The sequence below is a fragment of the Ictalurus furcatus genome, chromosome 23 (assembly GCF_023375685.1).
Source record: "Ictalurus furcatus strain D&B chromosome 23, Billie_1.0, whole genome shotgun sequence".
In the NCBI taxonomy this organism is placed as follows: Eukaryota; Metazoa; Chordata; class Actinopteri; order Siluriformes; family Ictaluridae; genus Ictalurus; species Ictalurus furcatus.
In genome coordinates this window covers 2,301,060-2,328,161 of record NC_071277.1, presented here as the reverse complement: position 1 = coordinate 2,328,161, position 27,102 = coordinate 2,301,060, and the positions used below count along the sequence as shown (strand labels likewise).

Genomic DNA, 27,102 nt, shown 5'->3' with positions numbered 1-27,102 from the left:
TTTAACGGCATACAAATCTGTTACAAGCCCCCAGATTTATAAATAAAACTATACAAGAGTACATATTTATTTTATGAACGTGAACGTGAGCAATTGTTTTTGGGTATGCATTTGAGCCATATAGCTTTTAATCCTAAACTTTCCACTCACAGAACGCACTTCTATTAAAATTGTGATGAGATTCAAGTTAACATTCATTTTGTTTTTATTTATTGAGGTGACCAGTGACCAGTCAAATAGACTAATAACCAAGAACTCGGTAATAAATACAATAACTTAACAAACAAACAACAATATAATAACAAACAAACAAACAAACAAACAAACAAAAAACCCCTGAACCCCTGGCTATGCTTCACGGACCCACTATAGTGAGTACCGACTACTCACTATAACGGAGAAGGCGTGCTGTGTCACTGCTGAAAAGTTTTGGGCAAAGTTCCTAAGTTAACACATCACCTTTTATAGGATGCTGACATTAGGCCTAATATCTGAAGTTGATCTAATTACTATGATAAGATATTAATTAGATCAGAACAGTAAAATGTTCTGATACTATAAGATAGTAATTAGATCAGAACAGTAAAATGCTAATTCATTGCATTTAGCTTATGCTACGAGTAAGGCCTGGCAAATAATTTTAGTGACTGTGTAAATATAAACATAAATAGGCTACATTTCTTATATGGGACAAAAATGCCTAGATTCCAGAATGTTCTTGAACCACGTAATCAAATTTACATTACACGTGAGACGCGTTGATTCCATCCTTCGGTAGTAGCCCAAATAACAGTGTTGTGCATGCATAATTAAGGATTTCAATGAAACAGAATGAAATAGACGACACTGATCTTACTGTCATCCATACCGTGCACAAGATGCAAGACATGCAAATACTGCACGTGTAAGACACTTGCACAAAAGTAAAAAGAACAATGAACACAATGAGCAGTGCAGCCACAACCTTCACAGAACAACAGGAGCATCATTAGAATAAAAACCGGTACAGCGCGGTTAATCGTACTGTACCTGTAATACTAACTGCGATAGATAAACCTGTGTGTATTAACGCCTGGTGCCCAGTATTCCCAGGATAGACTCTGGATCCTGACCAAAGGCCAGGATACACTGATGACTGAAGATTAATGAATGAATGAATGTAAATTAATCCGCATGGGATTGTAAAAGAGTGTTGTAATATAAAATATATTGACCTACATATCTTAAAATGCTGGGACGAATGGGTCCAGAGAACATTATAACGTAAATTATTTGCACAAACGTTTAATACTGGGTGTCACTGTGCAAATAGAGAGAGCTGACAATGTGCTGAATCATTGCGACTTAGTATCTCAGCACCTGCAGTACTGAGATTGTAAGACGTGTAAAGTGGTCACGTTTCAAGCTTTAAAATGAGCAGAACACTAAACCCTAAATCGAGTTCCACACTGTGAAACGCAAAATTAATAACACAGCACAGACACTGGATCATAATCATTGTATTAGTTCGAAGAAGGTCATTCATCTGCAAAGCTGAGGTCAGATTACGTTGGCTAGACACAGACGTCACAGTAAATGCTTTACAAAATACAGGGTTTACTGAACACATTGGAACCTGTGATAAATGTCTGTCTTCGACTCAGAAACGTTTCAGGAAAAAAAAAAAAAAACAGGAAAAACATACAAACAAAACCAAAAGCACAAAAAAACCCAACGACATTCACACCTCTGATTCACAGGATAGAATCAGTGACTCAGTCAACCAGCAAGTGTCACTTCACTATCCGAGACACACTGTGATCGGTGTAGTCTAAACTGGGGCAGCAACAAATTACCATAGGAACTGAGGCACCCTTTCCTCAGGAGAGATGATCCATGAACGATCAACACACAGGGTTTACTAGGTTTCAGTCCAAATGTTCCCGTTCCCCGAACACTGATTCAGCCTAACATAAACAAGTCGGCCAGATAACCTTCACCTTAAAAGACTTCTTAAGTGACACTATTATAACTCTTAAATCAGGTATAAGCCTAAAAAATTGTCCGGCTGTCCGTCTGCATGTCATTTCAAAATGAACCCTAAATTACAAAAATACTAGGCTACTTTAGGGTGTTTGCTTTGTTGCAGATGGGTCAAAGATTCCTGTTTTTTTAAGGCTGTCGGTACAATGATTAACACTAGAAGGTGTGAGAACAGGTTATGAGCTGGCACACAAATGACCTCAGATTACACCCGTCATCTAGATCACAGTTTCCCAACCCTGGTCCTGGAGTCCCCCTTTCCTGCATATTTAAGTGTTTTCCTTAAAAAACACCTAATTCAACGGATCAGCTAAATAACAGCCCTTGTCGAGATGAAGAGTGTGTGAGAGAGAGAGAGCGAGCGAGCGAGAGAGAGAGAGAGAGAGAGAGAGAGAGAGAGAGAGAGAGAGAGAGAGAGAGAGAGAGAGAGAGAGGCAAGAAAAAAACAAAGATACACTCTTAGAAAATGTAGAATCCTTAAGGGTTCTTCGGTTGCCCCTCTGGATGAACCTTTTTAATGGTGTGCCTTCTATATAGAAAACTTAAACCAGTGTTTCCTTGGTAGAAGGGAGTGTAAAGAAACCCTTTGTGCCGATGAACTCTTAATTATTCAGTGATCATCTAAATAACCAGTGAGTGCGGAGGACACAGTTACTATGTGTCCCCCCGCCCACCCCCAACCATTCTGTCGAGATGCATGTGATCCAATCCTATATGCCTTTACTTACTTTGAAAAATGAGCGCATAAATCACTTTAAACCGTCAATGATTTAGCCGTGATTTTATCACATTTATCTCATGTGATTCGACTAGTCGTAGTCTCCCTGATAAAAACAAATATTAACATTATAATACAATAAACTACATTATTTAAAAAATATTGCATCACTTATTAATGTGAATTGATTTTCCAGTAAACATTTACTGCGAACAGAATTTAATTAGGTCCACTGAATCACCATCAAATCATAGTCTCCATCAGAGACCACTAGACACATTTATGACCTCTGTGAATCCCATTTGAAAACCATCAAACGTGCCAGTCTCAGGTCACCTGTCAAATCATTGGGAGCCTTTTGTGAGAACCGGCATGGAAGACAAAATACCATTACTCACCTACTTTAACTATGCCTATGCCTATGAATATACAGACAGTGTTCAAATAAATCCAATCTTTTTCACGTGAGTCCATTGTGCTGTTCCATCAAAATGGGCTTAAGCCCAAAACTAATGGGATCTGGCTTAATAGTCATTAGTTTTTGGCTAAGTATGGTACAGTAGAACGATTTATCAGGATGCAAAGTTGTTTTGGCAAGTGGGGCAAACTCAGGTGTGATTTAGTTTAATTGCACACGAAAGGATATGACCCTGAACCACACACATCACCCTAACGATTTATAAGTGTATACGATTTGCAAAAGAAAGAGTGAATGAGAGCAGAAAACAAACAAACTAAAATGTTCGCACTAGCTCTCCCAATCCTGTTTCATGAATACCACATGTCCTGCACATTTCAGTGGTTTCCCTGCTCTAACACTCATACTTCAGCCCAGGAAGGGCTGTTAATTAACCGATCAGCTAAACCAGGTGTATTGGAGGAAGGAAAACATTAAAGGGTTCGGACCCTGCACCACTGATACATTGTTTCTAATTGCAGTAGATGTGCCACAGTGTAAGCCTTTGCATTTAATGTTCATTTGACCTGTTTGATTGCAGGCTGCTGTCAGAAATGCGTCTCTCCCCACGTTATGCACTGTATTCAGGCTATAACCTAATATCGCCTATGAAAAGCCACACGGCTGCACTGACTCTTTTAGGGTTAAATGGACACATAGCCTGGTTAATTTGTAGCTCCTCCGCTGGACTTGTGTGTAAACGAAACACTGTAAGAGTCAGATGTGTTTAAACACTGGGTTTTACTGTGCGAATATAACCCCTTTATGTATTATTTATTTATTTATAATAAAAAACGCGGAACCTGCCTCAGATCAGCTGACCGGGTCACGTGACCGCGAGGTCTGCTTCGCGTCTCCGCACAAAATGGAGTTGTCAGATTCTGTTATGAAGGGGCTTCAAACCCTAGCCGATCCAGCTTACTTGGACTTAAAATCGTTCACCATCTTCACCGAAGCGGCCTTCAGCAGTCTGCTGTCGTTTCCGACTGGCAGCGTTTTCGGTAAGATCAGCCGATTCTGCCCTTTGTACTGGTGAACATCTGACTGAAAACGGGTATGAAACGGGCAGTAGGCACACTCCGTGTTCTGTTTGCTAACAGCTGTTTGTGTTCACGAAATGCGCAAACTGTCGGGAAAACTGTGCTATAATGTCAGTGTAAACCTCCGAAGGCGTTTCTCTTTGCCGTCTTTTAGCTTTCCATGCTATGCTAGCATGCTAACATGTAGCCTTATGATTGTAGCATATTCATGCATCACGACAGCACTTCTAGCCAACTGAGCGAAATCTACTGCCTGTGTTGGAGTGCATAGATTGGATATCACTGCAATCTATTGTAAACGTGTATTTATAAATCAGGATTATAAAGTGCTGATTCAATATCTATATTCATTTTTATGCTCTAACAAAGATCACAGGTTCCCAACCCTGGTCCTGCCTGGAGTAACCCCCTGCCCTGCACAATTTAGTGTTTTTCAATGCTCTGGTTCAGCTAATCAGATTATTCACACCCCTTCCTGGATTGGAGTGGGCGTGCAGCAAGGAAAACATTGAAATGTGCAGGACAGGGGGTGCTCCATGTCCAAGATTGGGAATTTGTGGCGTAGATGCGACGAAGGTGCCTTAACATCTTAAATGCACTTATAGGCAAGTGTCATCTCTGCCTCTATTTCCTTTAGATTATCCAGAACTGAAGAACATGGATCAGTCTCTCCTGAAACACTGTCACGTTGCAGCAACAACATTTATACTGGAAGGAGTAAAACAGAATGCAGACAGGTCAACTATATGGTAATCTTATAATGTTATTTCTGTATTTCTAGGTCCTTTTGTGTTTAAAGGTTCATGTGCACTAACGTCTACACTTGTTCTTACAGCTCGTCCCTCGAAGAACTCAAATTTGATAGTGAGAGAGTGGATGCGTTTTACATGCTATATCAGGTGATAACCTTCTTCGAAGTGTGTTGTATGCGGAGTGATTTGTAAACAAATGTGTTCATAACATTTGATTTTTATTTTCTCTTTAGAAGAACAAAACTAACCTGGAAAAACTGTTGTCAAGGTAGGGCGCCGTGTTTTGCTGATAGGTTTTGATGGTGCTTTGAACATAGTGAAAATTAGTAAGAGTCAAGTGAATGTTTGCACAGTGAGCTGGTCTGCTATAACAACTATTGTCTCATTGTTATGTAACTTTTTGCTCTGGAATTATTTTTTGTTAATTTGCTGTACTCGTGAATATACAAAAGGTACCTCAGGCTTGTGTCACATGTCTCTCTAAAAGCATTTGCTATATAGATGTAAACAATAGATACCAATAGATAAAGCCAGTCAGTAATTTTAACATGTGATTTGATTGTTTTTCAGCATTGATGGATGCCCCCCTCACATAACAGATGTTTCTTGGCGCTTGGATTACTGCATAAAGGTAACATGTCTGGTTTTTAAAAACAGAAAATGATGACACAACTCGTACTGAATGACAATCTGAATGATGCATATTGCTTCTGTTAGAACAGCCATGTGCATAAGGTCAATCAGCCATCATATCTGATTTCTTTCAACACTGAGGTATGTGTCTCTCTTTGTCATATTTCAAACATTAATTTTTTTTTTTTTTTGGTTTTAATGCAAAAGCAGAATCAGTTGTAAGCAAAGATGTGTGTGATTAAGGATGGTGCTGTGAGAATTGAACTTGCAACCTTCTGGTTAAAGTCCAGAACTCAGATGCAGATCAGTACAGATCATCTGTTTTATTGTCTTTGCTTGAATTGTCGTTTTTCAGAGCGGTGACAATAACGGCGCTTCTTCGAAACTAAATTTTAGCTGCACGTTGGAGCAACTTCAGGTATATTTATTTTAAAATGAAACCATCCTGTTTAATATTTCAAGCATATGCATTCCTTAGTAACAGTTTAACGCTTAACACAATTTCACAGGCCAGTATCCAGTGAGTTCACTAGTAATGCATTTAAGAAAGTTTCAAAAACAAAGTGATATATATATATATATATATAACTGATCTGTCTAGCAGGATATGAGTTTGTTCTATATTTATATTTATATTTCTGTGTTTAAGTGAGAAAAAATGTAAGCTGTTTTCACAAATCTCAGTGATACATTGAGGTATAATGCATGCAGCTGTAGTCCAACCACTTCATTTAGGTAAACCATCTCAAGGTCATAAAGGTGACCCTAGCATGACAATCACTTTCTCATTCATGTCCAGTAACCGCTTTGTCCTGGTCAGGGGAGTGGCATAAAAGACATGGTTTAATTTTTTTTCAGTGAGATTTTTAAAGCAGTGTAAATCTACATTGTACGTGTCTTTTATTTTATTCAAATTTACCTAGTATTTATCATGACCCCAGTTTTAGGCTAATTTAGTTGCTCCAGCCTTTTAAACCTTGTGTGGGGGAGGTATAATGGAAAATTTGAAAGAGCCACAGAAGTTGTAGCACTTTCTTGTTGTTCTTCTTTTTGTGTCGAGGTTCCACTTCGTAGTGGAACCATCGTGCTGGAAGGGTTAGCCGCTCAGCAGTATGATACTGAACGTTGCCCAGGGTGCGTCAGGGGAGGCTCCTTCCGTGCACAACTTTCTTGTTGGTGGCTTACCTCACACAGGAGGTTATATCCGTTAATATAAAGTTAAAATAAAGCTTCAGTATTAAACTGAGCTTTAAGTAACTTTCTTTACACTGTCGGAATTTGCTACCATATACTTAAAAAAAAACTAACGCATGTATTATCAAAAAAAACAAGAAAAAAACCAAGCATTTTAATTAATCGTTTTATCGACTCGTGACGCAAAAAGGTAAAAAAGTAGCGCGTGCCCCCATCTAGAGCTATGTCCTTAATATTTGATGACGTTTTTTTTGTCACGTGCTTCCTGAATTGGCTTACATGCGTGTTTCTCTGTTAAAAAAATGCCATTTAATCGACATATGCAACATTAAATAATATCTGCTATACGTGGAAGTTCATACATCAGTTTTAGTCTCATGCGTGCAAACCAAGTCATTATGCAAATTACCCGGCTAGATTATCTGGAACATATGAACCACGTTACTTCAGGCATGTCGTTGTGTTTCAGCGATTTGTATAGGGCTAGAGATAATTAAGCTGTTTGGGACAACGTTCATAATCTAAATAAATTAGTAAAACATATGAGCAGTCATTTTTAAAAATTTTTTTTATGAAGACTGTGTCAATCTGTGCATTCGAGACACAAGTTTATTTTTTATTGACTACCATTTTAATGTAGGTGCATCATGTACTGTAAGCATAATGGAGAGCAAAAAAATAAGGCATCTAGAGTTTACAGCATTTTAAGTCGGTGATTTATAATGCACCCCTTATTTTTGTCTGGAAGGGGGGGAAAAAGTAATGTGTGTAACGATTTTGAGGAAATTAATGTCTTGTACCCAGCTGTGAGTAGGTTTTTAACAATAGTTCTTTTTGAAACTTTTTAGGATTTAGTGGGGAAGATGAAGGATGCAGCGAAGAGTGTGGAGAGAGCCGCCCAGCTATGACTCTTTACCAGTTCATACCTCCGGTCTGCATTGTAATATGCTCCATCTTCAGCCTCTACCCGACCAAGTCCATGTTTGATGTTTTTTTTTTTTTTTTGTACGTTTCAATGTTCACAATAAAATAACAATAAAACGCTCTCAATTGTTTTTGTTGTTGCTATATGAATTATGACACAATTGTGTGTGTATAAGTTTAACTTTTGTTTGTGCAGCCGTTAATTGAAGCAAGCATTTTAAAGGCCGGCAATACAGTATTATATGGCTTGCAATAGTTACTTTAGCAGACTTTACATTCAGGTTCAAACTTTCGATCAGACCGGTTCACCAGTAAAGAAGACAAGAATATGCTCAAAATTCTTTCTTTGTTTTTTATGATCCCATTTAGCCCACGGGGAACCTTACACACTCTTTTCCTTAAGTTCCAAAAACATGCGGTTTAAAGGGCCAAGTTTACCCCATAACAACAACCAAAATGAAACAGGGACAACATATAAGCTACAGCTTAGAAGTAAGTAGGAGTAGAAGAAAAAGGCTGGCTAATACCAATGTCTAGTCTTGTTTCGGAGAACTCGATTATTTAATAATCCACGTACAAGAATAAAGGAAACGTGTGTGCTGTAAACGACGTTTAAAAGAGGTTATAGCCTACTTAAACGTGTAATTAAGTAGGCTACTCCTGGTTCTTTTAGGTTGAACTGCCGTAATGTTTGCACAGACTATACTTAATCACACGGTTAATTCTGTACCCTTTATTCTATTAATATGACTGTATAGTCATTGATGTCATCTATCTACTTCAGTCACACTATTGCTGCTGTTGGGTTCAGTCCATCTACTACTGCAACATTTGCACATAGGCTCCTGATAACTATGTACGCTCTGACTCCGTACTAAAGCTCATTTCTTGCACATGTCTTGTTCTGCACTTTATTGTTCAATTAACTGTTGACTGTTGACTGTTGAGCTGTACGGAACTCCGTTACTACCAAAACGGTTGTGTGGCAATGAAGCAATGTTGCATCTTTGCCCGAAGATGTACAAAATGTGCAAGAAAAGCGCTGTCGGGGCCACACTGACCATCTACATTCTGTGGAGATCTGCATTTTAATCGTTAACAAATGCAAAGAACACTGAGTATTTATTTGCCGAGCATTGATCTGCTGACGGATTGCTGCCTCTGCGTGTCTTCTAATAGGCCTAGAAAACGATACGTACGAATGTGTAATTTGTTCGCATTTTGCGGCGTTTAAAAAAAAAAAAATCTACCAGTGTCCGTGAATGCACAGACACAATGTAATGTAAATTAAAATTTTTGAGACAAAGGGTTACCAGGCTAAACCATTTTGCGACTGCATGACTGCAGACGTCGAAAACCGATACATGTGAGACATGCCTGTTCTGTTTTCCCCAAGTATTTTCTAAAGCATACCAATTTCCAGTTTTCATTCTGGCTGAGGATAAACGACTCGACCCGTAGCTCTAATTCCCAGGCCGCCCTTAAGCAGCTGAGTCACGTGACCGCACGGGGCGGTCGAACCGCAAGCCATTTTGGGGGACGGTGTCAGTTTCCACCGAGCCATCAGCGCAGCGTTGTACAAAGACGCGATTCGAGGATCTTAGCCGAGAGAAAGGGCGTTTTTTTTGCACTCATTTGACCATATGCGGATTTAAATATAAGAAATCGTCATTATTTACATCAGAAAACCGGAAGGAACGTTTTTCCCGCTACTAAAATGCGCCGTAGCAACGACTCTGATTGCAATTGACAGCGTCTGCAGCTCTTTTTCAAAATGGCCGCTTGGCTCGCACTCGCTTTCTGCTGATCGACTCGCAACTTTTCATTGTCTAAATTCCGCTCTTGAGGATTCACCCCGGTCTCTCCCAGGTACGTGTTCTACGGGATCATTTCTTACCAATGTGTTTTTTTCAGACTGGCTGTTTTGCGTGAATGTGCGGGGTTTTGTGCGCTTAACATGGATCCGCGTTTTGCTGGATGCAGGCGCTGACGGACAGAAGGGCTCGAGCTCACACAACCAACTCTCTGTCCACGCATGGGCTTCGGTTTTTAGTTCTTCTCCAGTAGATGTTCTTAGATTTCCGGCGTTATTTGTTTGAAATTGTGTTAAGGGGTGCGTGATGTGTTGCTTTAGCACGTTGCCGGTGGTTTGTACTTGAATTTAATGCTTATGTTAGTAATGAAACGAAGCCGCTGTCTCGTGTTCGCAAGCGTATCGAGTCAAATGTTCACGCGAGCCCGTGATCTAAATGATATTTTGCTGACTGTATGACAGTGCAATTCTCCAATTTTATAGATATGCAATCTCAAACAGGTTGAGAACTCGATGAGATAAGTCTGGTGTGGGAAATGTCTGGCTTTGTCCGCCTTTTCAACTAAAATTCATATAGTCGGATAATTGGCGGTGGCGAGTCGGAGAAGCTGTCCGCGGGTCGTAAAAACTTGTCTTTTTTTCTTTCTTTCCTTCATTCTTTTATTTATTTATTTTTTTAAAAAAAAAGCTGTTGCGGGATTAAATTGTGAAATATGAATGCTGCGACAACACGTCGTTGTGAAAGATGCATGTTAAAATTAATTTTATGAATAGTTCTGTGAGTTGCGTCCAGGTGTGCTTGTGTTTACTCGGTTAAGCGGAGGGTTGGTGTAGCGTACACTGTATAAACCTGTATACCCTGAACATTGCTTACTTTTAAGACTACCTTAACTCCCTGAGGTATACATTTAGGGTCTTTCTGAATACTGCTATACATATGCATAATGTTTTTGGTCTTGGCCCATGCATGCATACATATACATATACCTACACTCCGTTTTGTGTGTGTGCCTGTATAATAATTTACCTGCACACATCGTTATTTGGTTCAGAAGTAATTATTTTTGCCCGCGTGCTTTGATGGGTTTAATCTGGCCTTATTTTAAAATGATTTAGGCTACGTGTACACAGGCTATGTAATGATAGCCATGTGATTTTGCCTTTCTTAACACTTAGGGCGGAACGTCATTGTGCAACTATCACACACACACACATGTCATTGTATCCTAACGCAAAACGACACATTAAACGTATCCGTGTATAAAAGCGCGTTCAGTTTTTCTGTGGTCACGTTATGGCTGCGTGTTTAGTATGCAGGCTCCACTGACTACATCCACAAATACACGCGTCTCGCTTGTGAAAAGGGCATGTGATGAATAGTCATCTCTGTATGACTCGTTTCCTCGGCCATCTGAAATGCAGGTTATGGCCTATGTAACGAGAGCAAGTAATGCAAGATGCATGGCTGCACTGCTAGGCTACATGTGGGTCACAGGACCCGAGATGTACAGCTGTATCTTTAATTGAATCATTTATTGATGTTTAGTGTCGTTTGTTTGTTTGTTTTTTTTCCTCTGAAGATCCATAACACTATTGTCTTGTACAGGCCAACAACTAAATTGCAAGCAATCAACAATCAGCTGAAAGTTTGTATTCTTCATCGTGACTGATATACCTGAAAACTGGCGCTTTTTACACTGCGTGTAAGTGCTCGTTTGCTTTGGCCATGCATTTTCACTTATTAGTCTGTAGACCCAGCGTGCATATTGCCCAGGCACGGGACAAACCATTTAAAAGGCCCCCCAAGGGAAGAAACACACGCACACACGCACGCACAGCGAAATGTAAACGGTTGTAACGCAGAATCAAAGTGTAATGCAACATTCGATATTGCTGTAAGAGCTTTGTCACACACCCAGTCCTTTTTTTTTCGTTTTCTACTCATGACTTGTGTTATGTGACATGTTAGCAAGCTTGCATGAATGAGTATAGCCAGGGACCCTCTATACATGAGAAAATGCCAGTTGTTAGCCCAAAACTTTCAGTGAGTGTGGAAGCTCTTACTGCGAAAAACGTAGCAGACCAAACCATTGAAAAAACGAATGATTAACTTCCCTGATGAGTTGCATACTATTTTTGATAGTCTACTTATTATTATTATTATTATTATTATTATTATTATTATTTTATTTATTTATTTTTTTTTACCACCATAGTGTAATAAAATAAATGTATTTCACACTCCTGGTCCCGTGACAGGTTCCCTGGTTTTCCCACTTGACGTAAATAAATGAAAACTGTAGCTTTTGAGAGTACAAAGTGCTAGTTTTCTTTGGCCTTCCTGGGTTATGCGTTTTCAGTAGCGATTAGTCCGTTTTATCACTCGGCCTCTTATTGGGGGTCATATTTCTGCAGGGCCCCCTGTTTACTGCTTACATGTTGAGAGCATGCAGTGTGGTGATGATGGTGTAATATGGTCACACTGCTCTAGTTCATGTCTCTTATCAGTGGAGTTATTCAGTTATCACTGAAGAGGAACCTGTGTGAAAATTAAAGCTAGAGGGATTGTATAAACTGGGATTTATCCAGTGCTGTCCAGTTAGTCCTCCGAAGCATAGGCCTGCTGTATGGAGTTATGTACACGAACCGCGCACTAATATTTACCTTAAAAAGGTCTAGAGGAAGCACAGTTACTGTCTAATCAGATGACGTGACGGATGACCCCGTGGGACACCGCTCACCTTCCGGCTGTTTCTGTCATAAGGACGTTGACTGCCTACGTTCAGCATATAAATGGATTAATTTGGTTTATTTATTGTGTGAAGTATCTATTATCAGTATGGATTGATTTGCAGAAACGAGGTTGTAGCTTTCTGACGGTTTGTAGCCACAGTTTTGTGGTTGCATTGCAACAATGGGAAGGATTTCAGAGTGATAGTCTCGCATGAACCTTTGGACTCTTGTCATGTCTGGTCTTGGGGTGGAAATCGTTGCGCATTTGCAAGGTTTTGTGAATAACTCAACCAGCATGCTGTTTTAAATCAGGCAGAGGTATCTAACGAGCCAAAGTGAAGTAGCAACTAAAGTAACTTCAAGTTGTTTTATGCAGCTTGTAACGTAATGTGTGCAGAAGCATATGGGCTGTTTCCACTCTCAAGGGGCTTTCTCACTGAACATCAGTGAACATTTTTAACCACAAACTGAAACGGAATTGCTCAGGGTGGTCTACATGGCTATGAGTGTGAGTACACCAGAGGGAGGTGTACTGCACATGGCTCCAACTTATTCATCATTAGCACTTAAGCGGAGAAATGCACAGCAGCAGTTCTAGCATTACTTTATTAATTTGGTATAATTTTAAACATTATTGCAGCCACTAGGCTAGATAATGGTACTTTTGAATTGTTGCGTCCTGAGAAGTTATGCACCTTCTCTTTAATGGCAGGATCAGTCAGAATGTAAGGTCAAGGTTTTCCCTTTGTGCACCAATCAGGACATACATGTTAGGTTATTAGAGCATCAAATGAAGCCAAGCTCGACGTTTGAAGCTTTACTGAGTAGCCTAATGTCTCATAAACATCACTTTACATTTTATATTATTATTATTATTATTATTATTATTATTATTATTATTATTATTATTTTTAAACTACAACCCCATTATTAAAGCTAAATGCTGACATTGCTAAATGTGTACTCTTTCTCGTGGGCACTACCGTGAGGTATATGGATTAGCGGTGGGGGAAAAGCGCAAATCTCTAAACCTGTAGTGTCGCAAATAGCCAATGTAGAGTGCAAATGCCCATGACTTGTGTTGTGTCCCACTCTATACACTACAACTTGGGGAGGGGGAAGCTCGGAGGTGTGGTTGAATGCATTGCAATAACATCACATAAAGGCTATGTATGGGGGGAAAAACAGCAATGCATGTTGTGTATAGTTTACTATTTAATAGACACACGTTTAACGGGTTGAGTCGGACGCTGCGTGCATACGTTTCCCCGCGTTTTAATCCGCTGTAGTTAATTTGGTGCCACGTGGACGAGAGTGGAGTTGCTATAGAAACAAGAAGCGTTTCGGCGTGCTTGGAACACGCGCCGGTTCAGGAATGTTTTTTATTTAATACATAGAAGGAAAACAAAAAAAACAAAAAACAAAAACGAGGCAGTGTGCATGCAGCTGAAATGTCAGGGATTGCTAGAGCCTCGTTATCAGATGCATTAAGCATGTACAGCTTTAAAAAGAGCTAGTAAAGCTTGGGATTTCAAGGTTTTATTGAGTCAAGTAGATATGAAATGGTCTGTAGGATCGGATTGATGAGAGAAATTTACATAATTTCTAAATTGCCCTAGTAGAAAACCCAAGTATGCTAATCTGATGGATATTGTTGTGAACTGGCTATGTTTATTGTTAGTATTATTCTTAATAATAGCAACAGATATGGAGTCTTTTTAAAGGTTATTTTTTAGGTAATTTTCCTGCACATCCTAATTAAAGCCTTGTTATAAGATTCAGAGCCTCCTCTTTGGAACATAATGCATTTTTTTGTTGGCTGTCATTCAGCTTTCCTCCTCTGCCAAGTCACAGTGGTTTCACACTTGCTCCTTTCTCTTCAGGACCATAACCTTCCATGACGATGCATCGCACAACAAGGATCAAGATCACAGAGCTAAATCCACATTTGATGTGTGTTTTATGCGGTGGATATTTCATCGATGCAACCACAATCATAGAATGTTTGCATTCGTGTAAGTACTAAGTCCATTCATATCACTCAGGCGTTAATTAACCTGTCAGCTGCATAAATAGGCTGCGTACTTTACTAACCTACTATTTTTCTCTGGTCTAGTTTGTAAAATGTGCATTGTCCGCTACCTGGCGACCAGTAAATACTGTCCCATATGTGATGTCCAGGTCCACAAAACAAAGCCTCTTCTCAATATTAGGTAATGCATTTCTTTCTGTATTATGTCCAACAAGTGATAAATGCATTAATAATGAAACCGTAACTGACAGTAGGCATAATATTGCTACTAGCTTTTATGCAAAAGACACAGCCTTCAATTAATTTGCTATATTCATGAACATGTCATGATGATGACGACGATGACGACGACAACCCTCTTGCACGCCAGTTGCTGCTGTGTGTGCTTATGTAAAGAATTAATTCCTCTAAGAATGTGCTTTTTACTGTCACAGGTCTGACAAAACTCTGCAGGACATTGTGTATAAGTTGGTTCCAGGTCTTTTCAAAAGTAAGTAATCCAGTCGACTCTGCTGATGCAAATAACCAGACAAGATGGATTAATGCAGAATAAGTATGAGAATACAACAGGCATATCCTGCTATTAATTTTTAATATTCTTTTTAATATCTTTTTTTTTTTAATATATTTTTTAAACCGTTTATGGTAGTATTGTGATGGGTTGTTTTATAACGGCAGTTATGAGATGCTGCTTTCAGGTTTAACCCAAACAGTGTCTCGTAGAGGACAGATGTCCTTATGCTGCTTTATGAATAGGACAGTCTTTGTCTTGTTAGCTCAAACACTATTCTAAAATGCTGCCTTCCTAGACCGAACAATTTTGCATGTTCACCACATCATACATGCCAAATATTGTGCTCCTCTAACTTTTATCACCATATGTCTAGTTTTATAACTGTATGACAAATGCACAGAGAAATGTCAAATGTGCATAGTGTCAACTATTATGTAAAAGGATCAGTGCTGGTATTCTGTTTTATCCTGAGTGCATTACTCTTCTTTGCAGATGAAATGAAGCGAAGAAGAGATTTCTATGCTGAACACCCTTCAGTAGATGGTAAAACTTTTAACTTGGTTTTTTAACTGACTTTAATAATTAAATGTTGGTCATGTGACTGATTTTAAATATCTAGTGACAAATATTATGATATGGTCATTAGAATTTCTTGATCGTTAAAGAGTCACATGATTTAGCTTATTATAATATTGATTACTATTCTTTTATTACTAAAATATCAATTTAATTTGCCTTTTTAAAAAAAAAAAAAAAAAAAAAAAGCTGCAAATGGTTCTAATGAGGATCGTGGTGAAGTCGCTGATGAGGATAAGAGAATCATCACAGATGATGAGATTATCAGTCTGTCAATTGAGTTCTTTGACCCCAAGTATGTACTTTGAAACTATCAAAATAAATTGAACTTCTTTCAAAGACGCGTAGAGCTCCTGTGCATAAAGTATTTACCTGTTGAATTTTTCAGGGCCAAACAGCAAGGTAGTGAAGGGGAGAAACAGACTAAGGATGAGGTAAAATGTCTAAATGATTAATATAGTTACATAAGTCTATTTAATTCATGTACCTTGGTAATGCCGCTTGTTTTCCAAATGAACTTTTTAAAATGTTATTTGTCCATTTGGGAGTGTTTTTATTTTTCATGTCTCGTTTTGAAGGTAAACAACAAGAGGTACTTGCAGTGTCCTGCTGCCATGACTGTAATGCATTTGAGGAAATTTCTGAGAAGTAAGATGGACATACCATGCACCTTCCAGGTAATCTGATTTCCACTTATTAACTTCTTCTTTTTTTTTTTTTTGGTTTAAGAAGTATGGAAATATATTGAATATTACTTGTAGTTCAGAATGAAATACTCCTCAGGTCAGCTTCATTATTTATAGTATTTTAGGAATTAAATCTGACTTGAAGGCAATATCTTTTCCTATAGATTGAAGTGATGTATGAGGATGAGCCTCTGAAGGACTATTACACATTAATGGACATTGCTTACATTTACACATGGAGAAGGGTAAGCAGGCCTTGATGGGGGGGGGGGAAAAAAAATTCTGCCAAATAATTTTGCTATGTAATTAGCACTTGTGAGATGATTTTCCAAATGGTTATTTTTTAAATGATTGCCACACTATTGACTTTACGTCTGCTTGTGACGGATCAAGTGTCGGTACTGAGAACCCATTCTCTCTTTTACTCATGTCAGAACGGGCCGCTACCCTTGAAATATCGAGTACGTCCCAATTGCAAAAAGATGAAGATGACACACGCACAGGACGGCTTAAGCAGTGCCAACCGCTCAGAAAGTGACTCTGCGAGTGACCAGGCCAACAGCCCAGCTGGAGCCCCGTCTACATCCTCACCACTACCAAGTCCAAGCACACCCGTCCAGTCCACTCATCCTCATTTTCCCCATATTTCCAACCCAGTCAACGGTTCCTCTATGGGAAGCCCCAATCGGCAGTTTACGTTCAACAACAAAATGCGAAAATCATCTCTGAATGGATCCTCTACTTCTTCAGGGTGATGGGGTTAAAACTGCCGAAGCCTACTCCAGATTACCCAGCTATTTTCCATGCCAATATCACATCGTTGTAGCCATTTTACTGTCATTATTCTTATTACACATGTAACTTTTAACATAGTGGAAGTGGCACATTTCATCCAATTGCTGGAGTAAATTTGGGAACGATAGCCTCGTTGTGGCTCTAAGCTATGGGATTTGCAGAACATCCAAAACAGTTCGCATAACAGACTGAATCTACTTTTCTATCTGTATTTTTTACTTTTTTTTTTTTTGTTTTGTTTTGTTTTTTTCCACAACAAATCCAGAGGTGTTGCTTGTATTTTAAGTGTGTACTTTCTTTTAAACACATGAAGGCTTTAGTTTGCCTTTCTTGTCTAGTTAGGCCTACTAAACATTCCTGCTATATTCAGCTGGCATTGACATTGTATCAAAGAAAATATATATTCGATTCAGTTTAAACAGATTAGAGAAGTTTAAGTTGTAGTAGTTGTGCATATAATTTTTTAATTTTTTTTTTTTTTTTTTTTTACAGCAATGTAAAGTCTGAAGCACCATGGGATTATCCCCTCCCCCACCATCAAGGTTATAACCTAGGCCAGTGTAGATATGCTCACTTCAGTGTTCATTTGTCTTATTGTTTGAATGTATGAATAACTATTGTATTGTTACTGTTGCACAGTATAAAAAAAAAATTAAACATTTTACACTTTTGCTGCCTCTACATGATTTTTACTGCCATTATTTTCTGGTGTTTGATTAGTTAGTTAAACAAACAAATACATCATAAATAAATTATTGATAGATAGATAAGGTATGCTATTAAAATAAATGGGTTGCCACGAGATTGGCTATATACAATCTCTCATATACAGTCATATATTCAGACCACAAGTAATTAGCTGTTCGGACAGGGTCGTTTGAAGTGGCGTGCGGTATTTTTGTTGCGGTGCCCATGCTGATGGGACTGAGGCTTGTGTATGTGTGTTTGATGTGCGCATACAAGCTGTATACCTAAGCATAACCGCAAATTAAGCGTTTCTTAAACACTTAAGGACTGAAATTGCTGTAGCTGATTGCCAGAGCTTATTTTTCCAGCGCTGCGGAGTTCACACGTCGAAAGCGGTGATGTCATCCAACTCCCCGTCTGTGCATGTACCGCTATGTATATCGAGTTTATTGTATATGTACTATATAGCCCGGATGTAAATGTCTGCAGTATGTCAGGAAGACGGAGTCTGCCTGCAGTTCATATTGCAAATAAGATTAAATATGGATACCCATCTACACCTTTACTATAATTACAAGATCTGCAACTGATAGAATTGTCAATTGTAAACCAATTGCAATGCATTTTATGGATTTGGGCTGAGAAATATGCAGAGTGAATATATGTAAACATGATTAGGCTTGAGGATATGAATAATACTATAAATAGCCTATTACAGGCTAGTATTCTATTGTTCTACCTGGGTTAAGAATGAATGAATGCATGATACTAAGGCCACCAATTCTCCTACTGTTTATACTATTTAATATAAGGTCATTACAACGAACTGAATGCAAATAAATTATACTTCACATAGGCCTAGAGTAGAGCAGGCAGCAGGTGAATAACTACTGGTATGAGCTTTGTTTCTTTCTATCAATAACTCATTATCGATCAGTAGGCTCAGACAGTGATTACTCTCTGATAGATCTGTCGGGTTTTTATTTTAGGCTTTATTTAGCGTTATTTGTTTCTTTATTTATTTATTTTTCCGCCGGTAAAAATATTTCCCCTCTATTTAAAATACACACCGCTGGTCATGGCTTATGCCCGGCTGAAGCAAGCACAGCTCACTCCTCGTTGTTTTATCTTCTATTAAAGAGCACTCTGAGTAACATTAGCGGTTGGTAAAAATAACAACAACAACAACAACAAAAAGTTAAACATTTTATGTTGTACTTCTCGGCGGTGGCGTATTGCCGGGAGTTAATTTTAAGCACGGATGAGGAAATAGAGTTTACGAAATAAAATCGTCACGTGATCACCACGTGATCTGCTGCTGGCAGACAATAGGAGCGGTGGTGACACAAATTTGGTTTTAGTCTAATTATAGCTATACGGCACAATCTACCGCCATCCAGTCTTGCCTTATTAACAGCGTAGCCATAATATAGCCATAAAACCTTGATGACAGTTCCTCTGAAAATGATTAGCCTATAATTAGATGCTAGTAAAAGAGGAAAAATACATTTTATGTTACGAAACCAGCTCAAGCCTATCTTTTCTTCTCGTGTAGTACATCTTCCTCACCCGTATGCCTATAAACTCAGCTGGCTAAATTGTTTTCGGACAGAAACAGCAAAAATCAATTGTTCTGAATGGCTAATTGTGTTTCTCGCCATAGCAGCTGGTAGTCAATAAAATATGCTTAAACAAACTAAATTGATGCATTCATCTGACTTTTGGAGAGCTGAAACGTCCAATGGTCGAATCGTAACGATTTCTTCGCTGATCTTTTATTAACATAATTATGGCGCAATTAATGCGCAAAACATTTTGTGTGACACGTATAAAATCAGCTGCACTGTGTGTGTGTGTGTGTGTGTGTGTGTGTGTGTGTGTGTGTGTGTGTGTGTGTGTGTGTGTGTGTGTGTGTGTGTGTGTGTGTCATGCTAAATACCCACGAACAAACATTTCGAACTGTGATCAAATATTTCAAACCCGCCCCCCGTTCGCTTCATGTTCTTAATAACCCTGAATGCTACCGTACTAAATAGCCTAGCATGCGAACACTCTCTGTGGGTTGGTTATTAAGTAGCCTGTGTTTTTTTTTTTCTCCGTTTCCGGAGAGCGCGAGACGAACATTGACATGCTTGATATTTTAGATCTTCTATTCTTCATACAGCATTGAAGTAACCTATAATAGGATATATAAACAATTTAAAAACAAACGTAATAATAATAATAATAATAATAATAATAATAATAATATTAATAATAATAGTTTAGCTGCAGAAAAAAAAAAGACTTGCAACCTTATTACAATATGTAGTAGCCTACATCACACGGACACCTGCCAGGGGATTTCATTAGAAGAAAGCCAGCAGTCATTTCCGCGAGTAAACGCTGTGGTCAAAGAAAGAAAGAAAGAAAGAAAGAAAGAAAGAAAGAAAGAAAAAACCCAAAACAAACAAACAAACAAAGAAACAACAAAAAAACAACAACTGGCGCATGTTTAGAAACCGCGTATTCCCTAAATTAAATATGGTTCCTCAACATTGTGGCTATGGCGTTGATTAGCTCCAAAATAGATGGAGATGAATATGACTATTAACCGACACCTGCTGTCTTTCAATAGAAGGCCTCCTCGTTTATTTACACACCTGAACAGGTAACCAATCTTAATCTTAGCTCATTTAAACGATGAGCTCATTTAAAGGTCTGTGTTTATTCGAGGCTTTGGGAATGGAGACCAATGGAAATGTAGCCTACTTTCTAAGAAATTTCTAATAACACGTACACGAGAATAGTGTAAACTGGGCCTATTGTTATAGGAAAATACAGCCTGGGGGTTCATAATAAATGATTTAGTGCTTTTTGGTGATTTTATGTGCTTTTAAATGTGCAGCTTTAAAATCTAAAAATAAATTAGGACATTTAGGAGAAAATGCTTATGTGTCTACCCAGCTGAAAAAAAAAAAGTCCCCAAAACCTTCCCTAAATGGCCTCTGCGAACGTCCCCCGAACGTCCATGTGTAGGGTTCCCGTGACGTCCTATTATAACATATATTATATATTATAAAGTGTTATAACAGCAAAAAATGGCCAAGTTTAGCATTTTGACTGGAAGTGACAGAAGGATCATTATAGCCTATGTGAGGAAATCTAAAACAAAAATCTAACGCCAACACTTAGTACAGGTCTTGGGACCTGGCACTAATTTTTTAGAAAAAAATCATTTAGGCCTACTATCATTCCCTATCTCTGATTTATGTAAATAAATGGTGCAATATTTTAAAAAAATATGTTGTATATATATGTTTAAATATATGTTTTTTTTAAATTTTATTATTTATTATTTACTATTATTAAACATAATGGTACGGGAAAATGTGAGCTAAGGACACATGGATACAGGATAATATCCAACAGAGAGTTGTACACTAATACCCTACAGTGTCTCACAGACTTACAAAATTCCGTGAGGTGATGTATGGAAGTTTTATCAAAGTAGTCCTGAGTAGAATTTTATTATTATCATCAGTATGAATATGATTCATTTTCAACTAATTTATGTCTCATGTATGAAGATCAGATTTCTGAAAAACTGAACAGTACCAGGATTATTTCACATAAAAGGTGGCAGGACCTATAAATGTATAAATTAGAAGAAAAAAAAAAGAATAATTCGCCCCATAAAAACGCAATGGTATTATACATTAACACTTGGTATAGGAGGACTGCTAGTGTATGTGCTTGTTGGAATTACAAAAAATATCCGTTACATTTAAGAACAGACGATGTGACAGCAGGGATGGTACGCGCTAATTTTTTTCAGGTTGTTGTATTCTGCCGACTCAGAGTTTATTTCCCAGATGATCAAACTTTCCCCTCACTGAAAGCTCAGCTATATAGGTTTGTATGTTTTAAATGCATAACAATGCCCATTATAGTGCTGGGGAATCGTTTGCTCTTATATTGATATAGGCCTATCTGAATCAACTGAATGTCAGGAGGTTTACTGGCGAAATAGAAAGAAAAAAAAAGAAAAAGGAAAAAAATGATAGGGTTCACAAGATTGCAACTTTATAATCAGATTTTAAATACATGCCTGATATAGGCCTAATGGAGGTCAAGTAATTCACGTGGCACGTGCCTCCTTCCTTTGACGTCTTAGCTTGTAGGACACATAGGCCTACAATATACTGGATATAAAACAAAGAAAAGTCTCTGTCAAATAGAGTATTTCTAATTTTTTTTCCCTTCTTTAATAGCGTCTTTATTCTTGCATTGCAAAATGTTCCGATGGCTATATTTGCATACATCCGAGCGCGTGCATGGTGTACCAGGCTAGTCTACAAAGCCCAAATGAAATGATTCGAAACTGGAGTTTAATATGAAATCACGCCCGAGTTGAGATCATTCTCATTTTTAGCATTTAGATTTTTTTAGTTCGGTTTTTAAATGAAAACTTACACAGGGCAGGAATAATCGACCCACTAACCCACATCTCTGTAATAGTTCGACTTTCACATGACAGTGCAAGAGCATCCGCACAGATTTTGCACAGGTCATGGGTCATGTTTGAATATTTCCCCCTTTTCTTATGCTTTAAAATGCGCACGGAATAACTTACTGCTGTTCCTGGCTACTGTATAATGCAAGTTAACCTTATCAAGTGGAGATAAACCTGTTAATTAAACGAGGGGAGGTGTTTCTGTGCTGGAATTTCTACTGCCCGCTTATTTAATGTAATTTCAATATTAGTATTTTAATAGGAATGTTTTATTTTTTTCTTTTAATCGTAATTTTAACATTATTAATTCTAATCTGATGTCATTTGTAATGCTTATTATGCATGCTCGTCCTCAGGTCTCTATATTATATGTTTGGATAATATAACAAACAGAGTATAGCGTCCAATAAAAAAAACAAAGCGACCGCAGGCAGAAAAGGTAAAGGTTATTTCCGGTTTGTTACCAGGGCAACAGTGGACCGCCAGAAGCACATTAGTCGCCTACTGGTTAGCTTGGTACTTAAAATGCTGTTATTAAAGTTACTGTTCACTGAATGGTTTTGCTAAATGATGCAAAATATATGGAGATTGCAGATTCAACTCTCTTGTAGTGATTGGCTCCCTATAATCTATCATCTTTCCCCATTAATAGACCATTCAAATGCAGATTAAGCTGCAACGAAACTTTTAGGATTTTAGGCCTTTCTGACTGAAGAACTGAAGACTGCTTGCTTAATTATTCCCTGTCCTATATTTACTTTGTCTTTGATCATTCCTATTCTATAGGCTACATTTAATTATAGGAATGTGTGTGAGCACTTTGCTTGCACATCTGATGAAGGAGTTGAAAAGTCAGGCTTGGTCTAGACCAGCTACCAGCTGCCAAAACACAGTCCATGCTACTGAAAATGATAGACCATCTTTGCCAGCTGGTAAGTGCTTGTAAAAAAAAAGAAAAAAGAAAAAAAGAAAGAAACATTTTCTAAATGAAAACTACTAATGCTATATCAAAAGCAAATTATTTTCAAGAACATTAAAGAAAGGCAATGATTAAATCTTAAAAATGTTTTACTCAATAATAAGGAAGCTGGAAAATAACTGACCAGCTAGCAAAGATGATCTCCAGCTTGCAGCTCGCCTGTGTTTTGGCAGCTAGCTGTTCTGACCTAACTGGGTTATTCATCATAATTTTTTATTCGTAATATTCTGCTTCTCTGATGTGATAAACAGCAAATGTAGAATTCTTGCATTCCAATGTAAAATTTTCTCTTTAGATCTAGAAGAAAAAAAAAAAAACACCAAAAAACACCAGCATATGCAAACTGAGTTTCTCTCCTCATTCACTTCTTTTACAAGCCTCTATTTGGAAACTTTACGAACAACTCTGACTTTTTTTTTGTATATAGAATAGCACACAGCTTTGGATTCATAACCTGCTTTGTTTTTTAATATAAGAATATCTCGCAGGACTGCTTAGATGCTTTGAGGAGAGGTCATCTCATTTTTTTTTTTTTTTTTTTTTTGTTAACGTGGTTTAGCTATACACAGATACACATTTTATAATTGATTTCTAAATGTGAGCTCTTAGGTCATCTCATCAGAGACTTGGACTATATAATTTCATAGAATAAATATATAGGTGCCTTTAATTGTGTTTTATATTAATGAATTGAAGTGTTAACAAATATATATATATATATATATATATATATATATATATATATATATATATATATATATATATATATATATATATATATAAGGGCCCAAATGCCAACGTATTATTGCTGAACCCACACGCCAACATATCTTTTAGTTTTATGTAATGTGTACATCAGACAGCCAAATCTCAATGAAGAACATGTGATGCTTATCTGCATATAGGCTATCCGGAGTGGTCAAATGGACAGGGTTATACTTACTGTCATTGTAACCTGATATGATGCTCTTTTAAGAACGTTATCTTTGCTTCAATTTCTTCCTGCATGTTTATTGGTATTTACTAAGTAACAGATACATTTTATCACTTATAAATATAATTGGTGCACCCCCTCCTCATTTTCATCGTACCTCAAACCTGTAGAATTATAAAAAACACCAGTTTTCTCATGTTTGACTTGAACAATATCATTATATAGTATTAATTTGTGGACACAAATTCTTTGCTTATGTACATGATAGTAGTCAAATATTTTGAACGCTTGAAGTGTGTAATATTTTCTTGCACTATCATTCAGTAAATGCCACTCGGACCGGCCTGTGGATCTGTGAGATTTAGATTTAATGGGTCCCTCTGACATGAATGCTTCTTCAAAGTTAGGTTGTTGCTGCATCTATAGGGGTTCACCAAGAAATGTAACACCTGTCCCTAAAACAGTCAAAGCACAAATGTAAATGTACAATTATGTCTGCTCATCATGCTGGATCTCAAATAAACAACGCAAACAACATGTATATAATATAATATATAACACTTAACACAATGTAATGCTGTAATATTTACATTAGTGCACATGGCATGCAGATTCATTCATAACGAATCTTTACGATGAAAATGAAGACTATAAAGTAAACATTAAATTGGAATGTACAGATAAAATGAAAACAGGATAACAGCCTAAATAAGCTGGGTATGAGCACCAGAAATAAAACAAAAACGTACAAAATGGCAAATAAATAAAGAACAATACTGTGAGAATCAAGTGATCTAGCCTCTTTTCAAACCGAACGGGCCTGTGAATAGTGCATCACTAAAGTCAGCTGCACTGTGAGGGTAAAAACGGTTGTTTCCAGTTTGATTGAGATTGTTTCCAATAAAATGAAACCACAAATGTGTCTCAACTTAGTTCTACCTGTTCATTGCCTAGAATTTGTATACTCATTACTTTAAGATAAACAAAAAAATGATTAAATATTGGGCTAAAAACATTAATCTTCTCATTTCTCGACTTTATTTGCAGCCCTACATGAGACTCCTGTTGCAGCTATAAACTAGCCTGATATTCATATTCGTTTTGAATTTTATTTCATTTCAGGCAACTCTATCTATACAGTATTTTTTAAGATTTGAAACAAATCAGTGCAAGATAAATCACTGACTTCAAACGAAGTAAGAATGCTGGCAAAACAGCATTCTATTTGAGAAACCAGGCCATGTTATTGCACTTCCATGGACCACTATTACTTTTAATTCATCATGCTGTTATATCAGTGAAGGGTTAAAGAGAAAAAAATGTTCCATTCAACAGCTCTCATGTTTTGCCCCTCTTACTCAGCTTGTGGAAGTGTTATTCATGCATGCTTATGGAACACAATTAGCTTTAGTATATCATAATTTGATGTTTGTATAGGCCAAAAGGGAGCAGGTTGTCTCACTCTCCGGTGTTTTCCCGCTGCTGTTTTTCTTGTTTTTCGCTCTCTCTCAGTCTCTGGCTTAGGTGTAATGTCCCTTCAGAGGCCTCGTCTGTTGGACGTCGTCCCAACTATTCAGCATGCGGCTGCTCTGGCTCTTGGAAGGCCTGCCAACTACAACGATGACCTGTCTGAGGCACCAGGAAAGGGAGACGTTCTCCCTCAGCCTGTCTGTTCCACAACTTAACAGAATGGAAGGCTTTCTACTTTTTACTTCAAAGAATGGATTATCTTGACCTGAATTTGTTTCGAGTATGACAACACAGTGGCTATTAGAATTGAGAAAATCCTAAATCATGTATCATCAGTATCATTTTTATGGCTTTATTTAACATTTTTGTGTTGACAGTCATGCACATTATGCACATGACGAATGCTCTGTTGTGGGTTGGGTTTTTTGATATTTTAGTATGTATTCTTGCTTTCATAAAAAGTATTCCACGTTCGTCCAACTTTAAATACTATCTCTAACCGAATCTGACACACTGTAGTCAGAACAGTTTACAAAACTTATTTAAGGCCCTAGAAAAAAAAAATGTTTTGTTAGAAGGTCTTTACAGAGAACAGATACTTATAATAAACCTTATAATACCTGTAGTCACATAACACATATAAGTATTGAGTAACATATTTATAAACAATATTAACTAATCAACTAACTATTTATGTATTTAATATGTAAGTAGATATGGCCTATCACTGATTTATGAGAGAATACTCATAACAGACTCAAACGCATTGAATATTAGATTTAAGATTTATTTAAGCCAAATATTTTACCTGAATGAACATAAAATTTCGGATTGATGGCGTTCTTTTGGCAAACGGGTCTTATGAAGAGCTTACATTTCATTTATCATTTCACCTGACTAAAACTGTCTTAACTGACTGTGTCTTGTTATGAATGTTAGACTTTGTTAGTCTCCTTATCATGCAGCTAGTTCTTGCTGTTTTGGTAACACTGCAGTATGCTGTGATTAGTTTATTCAGTCTTACAATGACTGATTATTATTTGTTTCTCTCTGTCTGTTCAGATTGTTTCTACCAGTGAGTATAGTTAAGCCACTGATACACACACACACACACACATGCAAATTACAGCAATGACCTGTCAGAGGCACCAGGAAAGGGAGACGTTCTGCAACTTAACAGACTTGAAGACTCTCTAATTATTACTTCAAAGAATTGATTATCTTGACCTGCCTTTGTATCGAGCATGACAACACAGTAGCTAATGGTATTGAGAAAATCCTGAATCATGTATCATCATTGGTTGGGTTTCTGATATTTTAGTGTGTATTCTTGCATAATAAATAGTGTCCCAGATTCGTCCAATTTTATATACTACCTGTAACATAATCTAACACAATGCCCACATACACACACCCACACCACATGCACACATGCACACCCACCCACACACACACACACCCATGTGCACAAGCACACATGCACACAAATACGCCCCCCCCCCACACATTCCTGTTATTGCCAAAACAAACAGCATGTGGCTCAAGCAGCTGTGCAAGACTGTGCAGTTATCCACCAAGCCCCAAACCAACTATAACCAGGATGCCAGCAACACTCATACCACAAGGTCTGTTTCTAAACACTGAAAAT

At 37.7% G+C, this 27,102-nt stretch overlaps 1 protein-coding gene and 1 pseudogene across 1 annotated transcript in view; both read left to right on the top strand.

Annotated features, from left to right (window-relative positions):
* Positions 1-4,006: 4,006 nt before the first annotated feature.
* Positions 4,007-18,578, top strand: LOC128599392 (polycomb complex protein BMI-1-A-like; annotated as a pseudogene).
* A 6,935-nt stretch (positions 18,579-25,513) lies between these two features.
* LOC128599391 (polycystic kidney disease 1 like 1) overlaps positions 25,514-27,102 on the top strand; it is a 52,621-nt gene continuing 51,032 nt past the window's right edge. Inside the window, 1 exon segment of the mRNA XM_053610928.1 lies at positions 25,514-25,651. Coding sequence (XP_053466903.1) covers positions 25,514-25,651 — 138 coding nt within the window.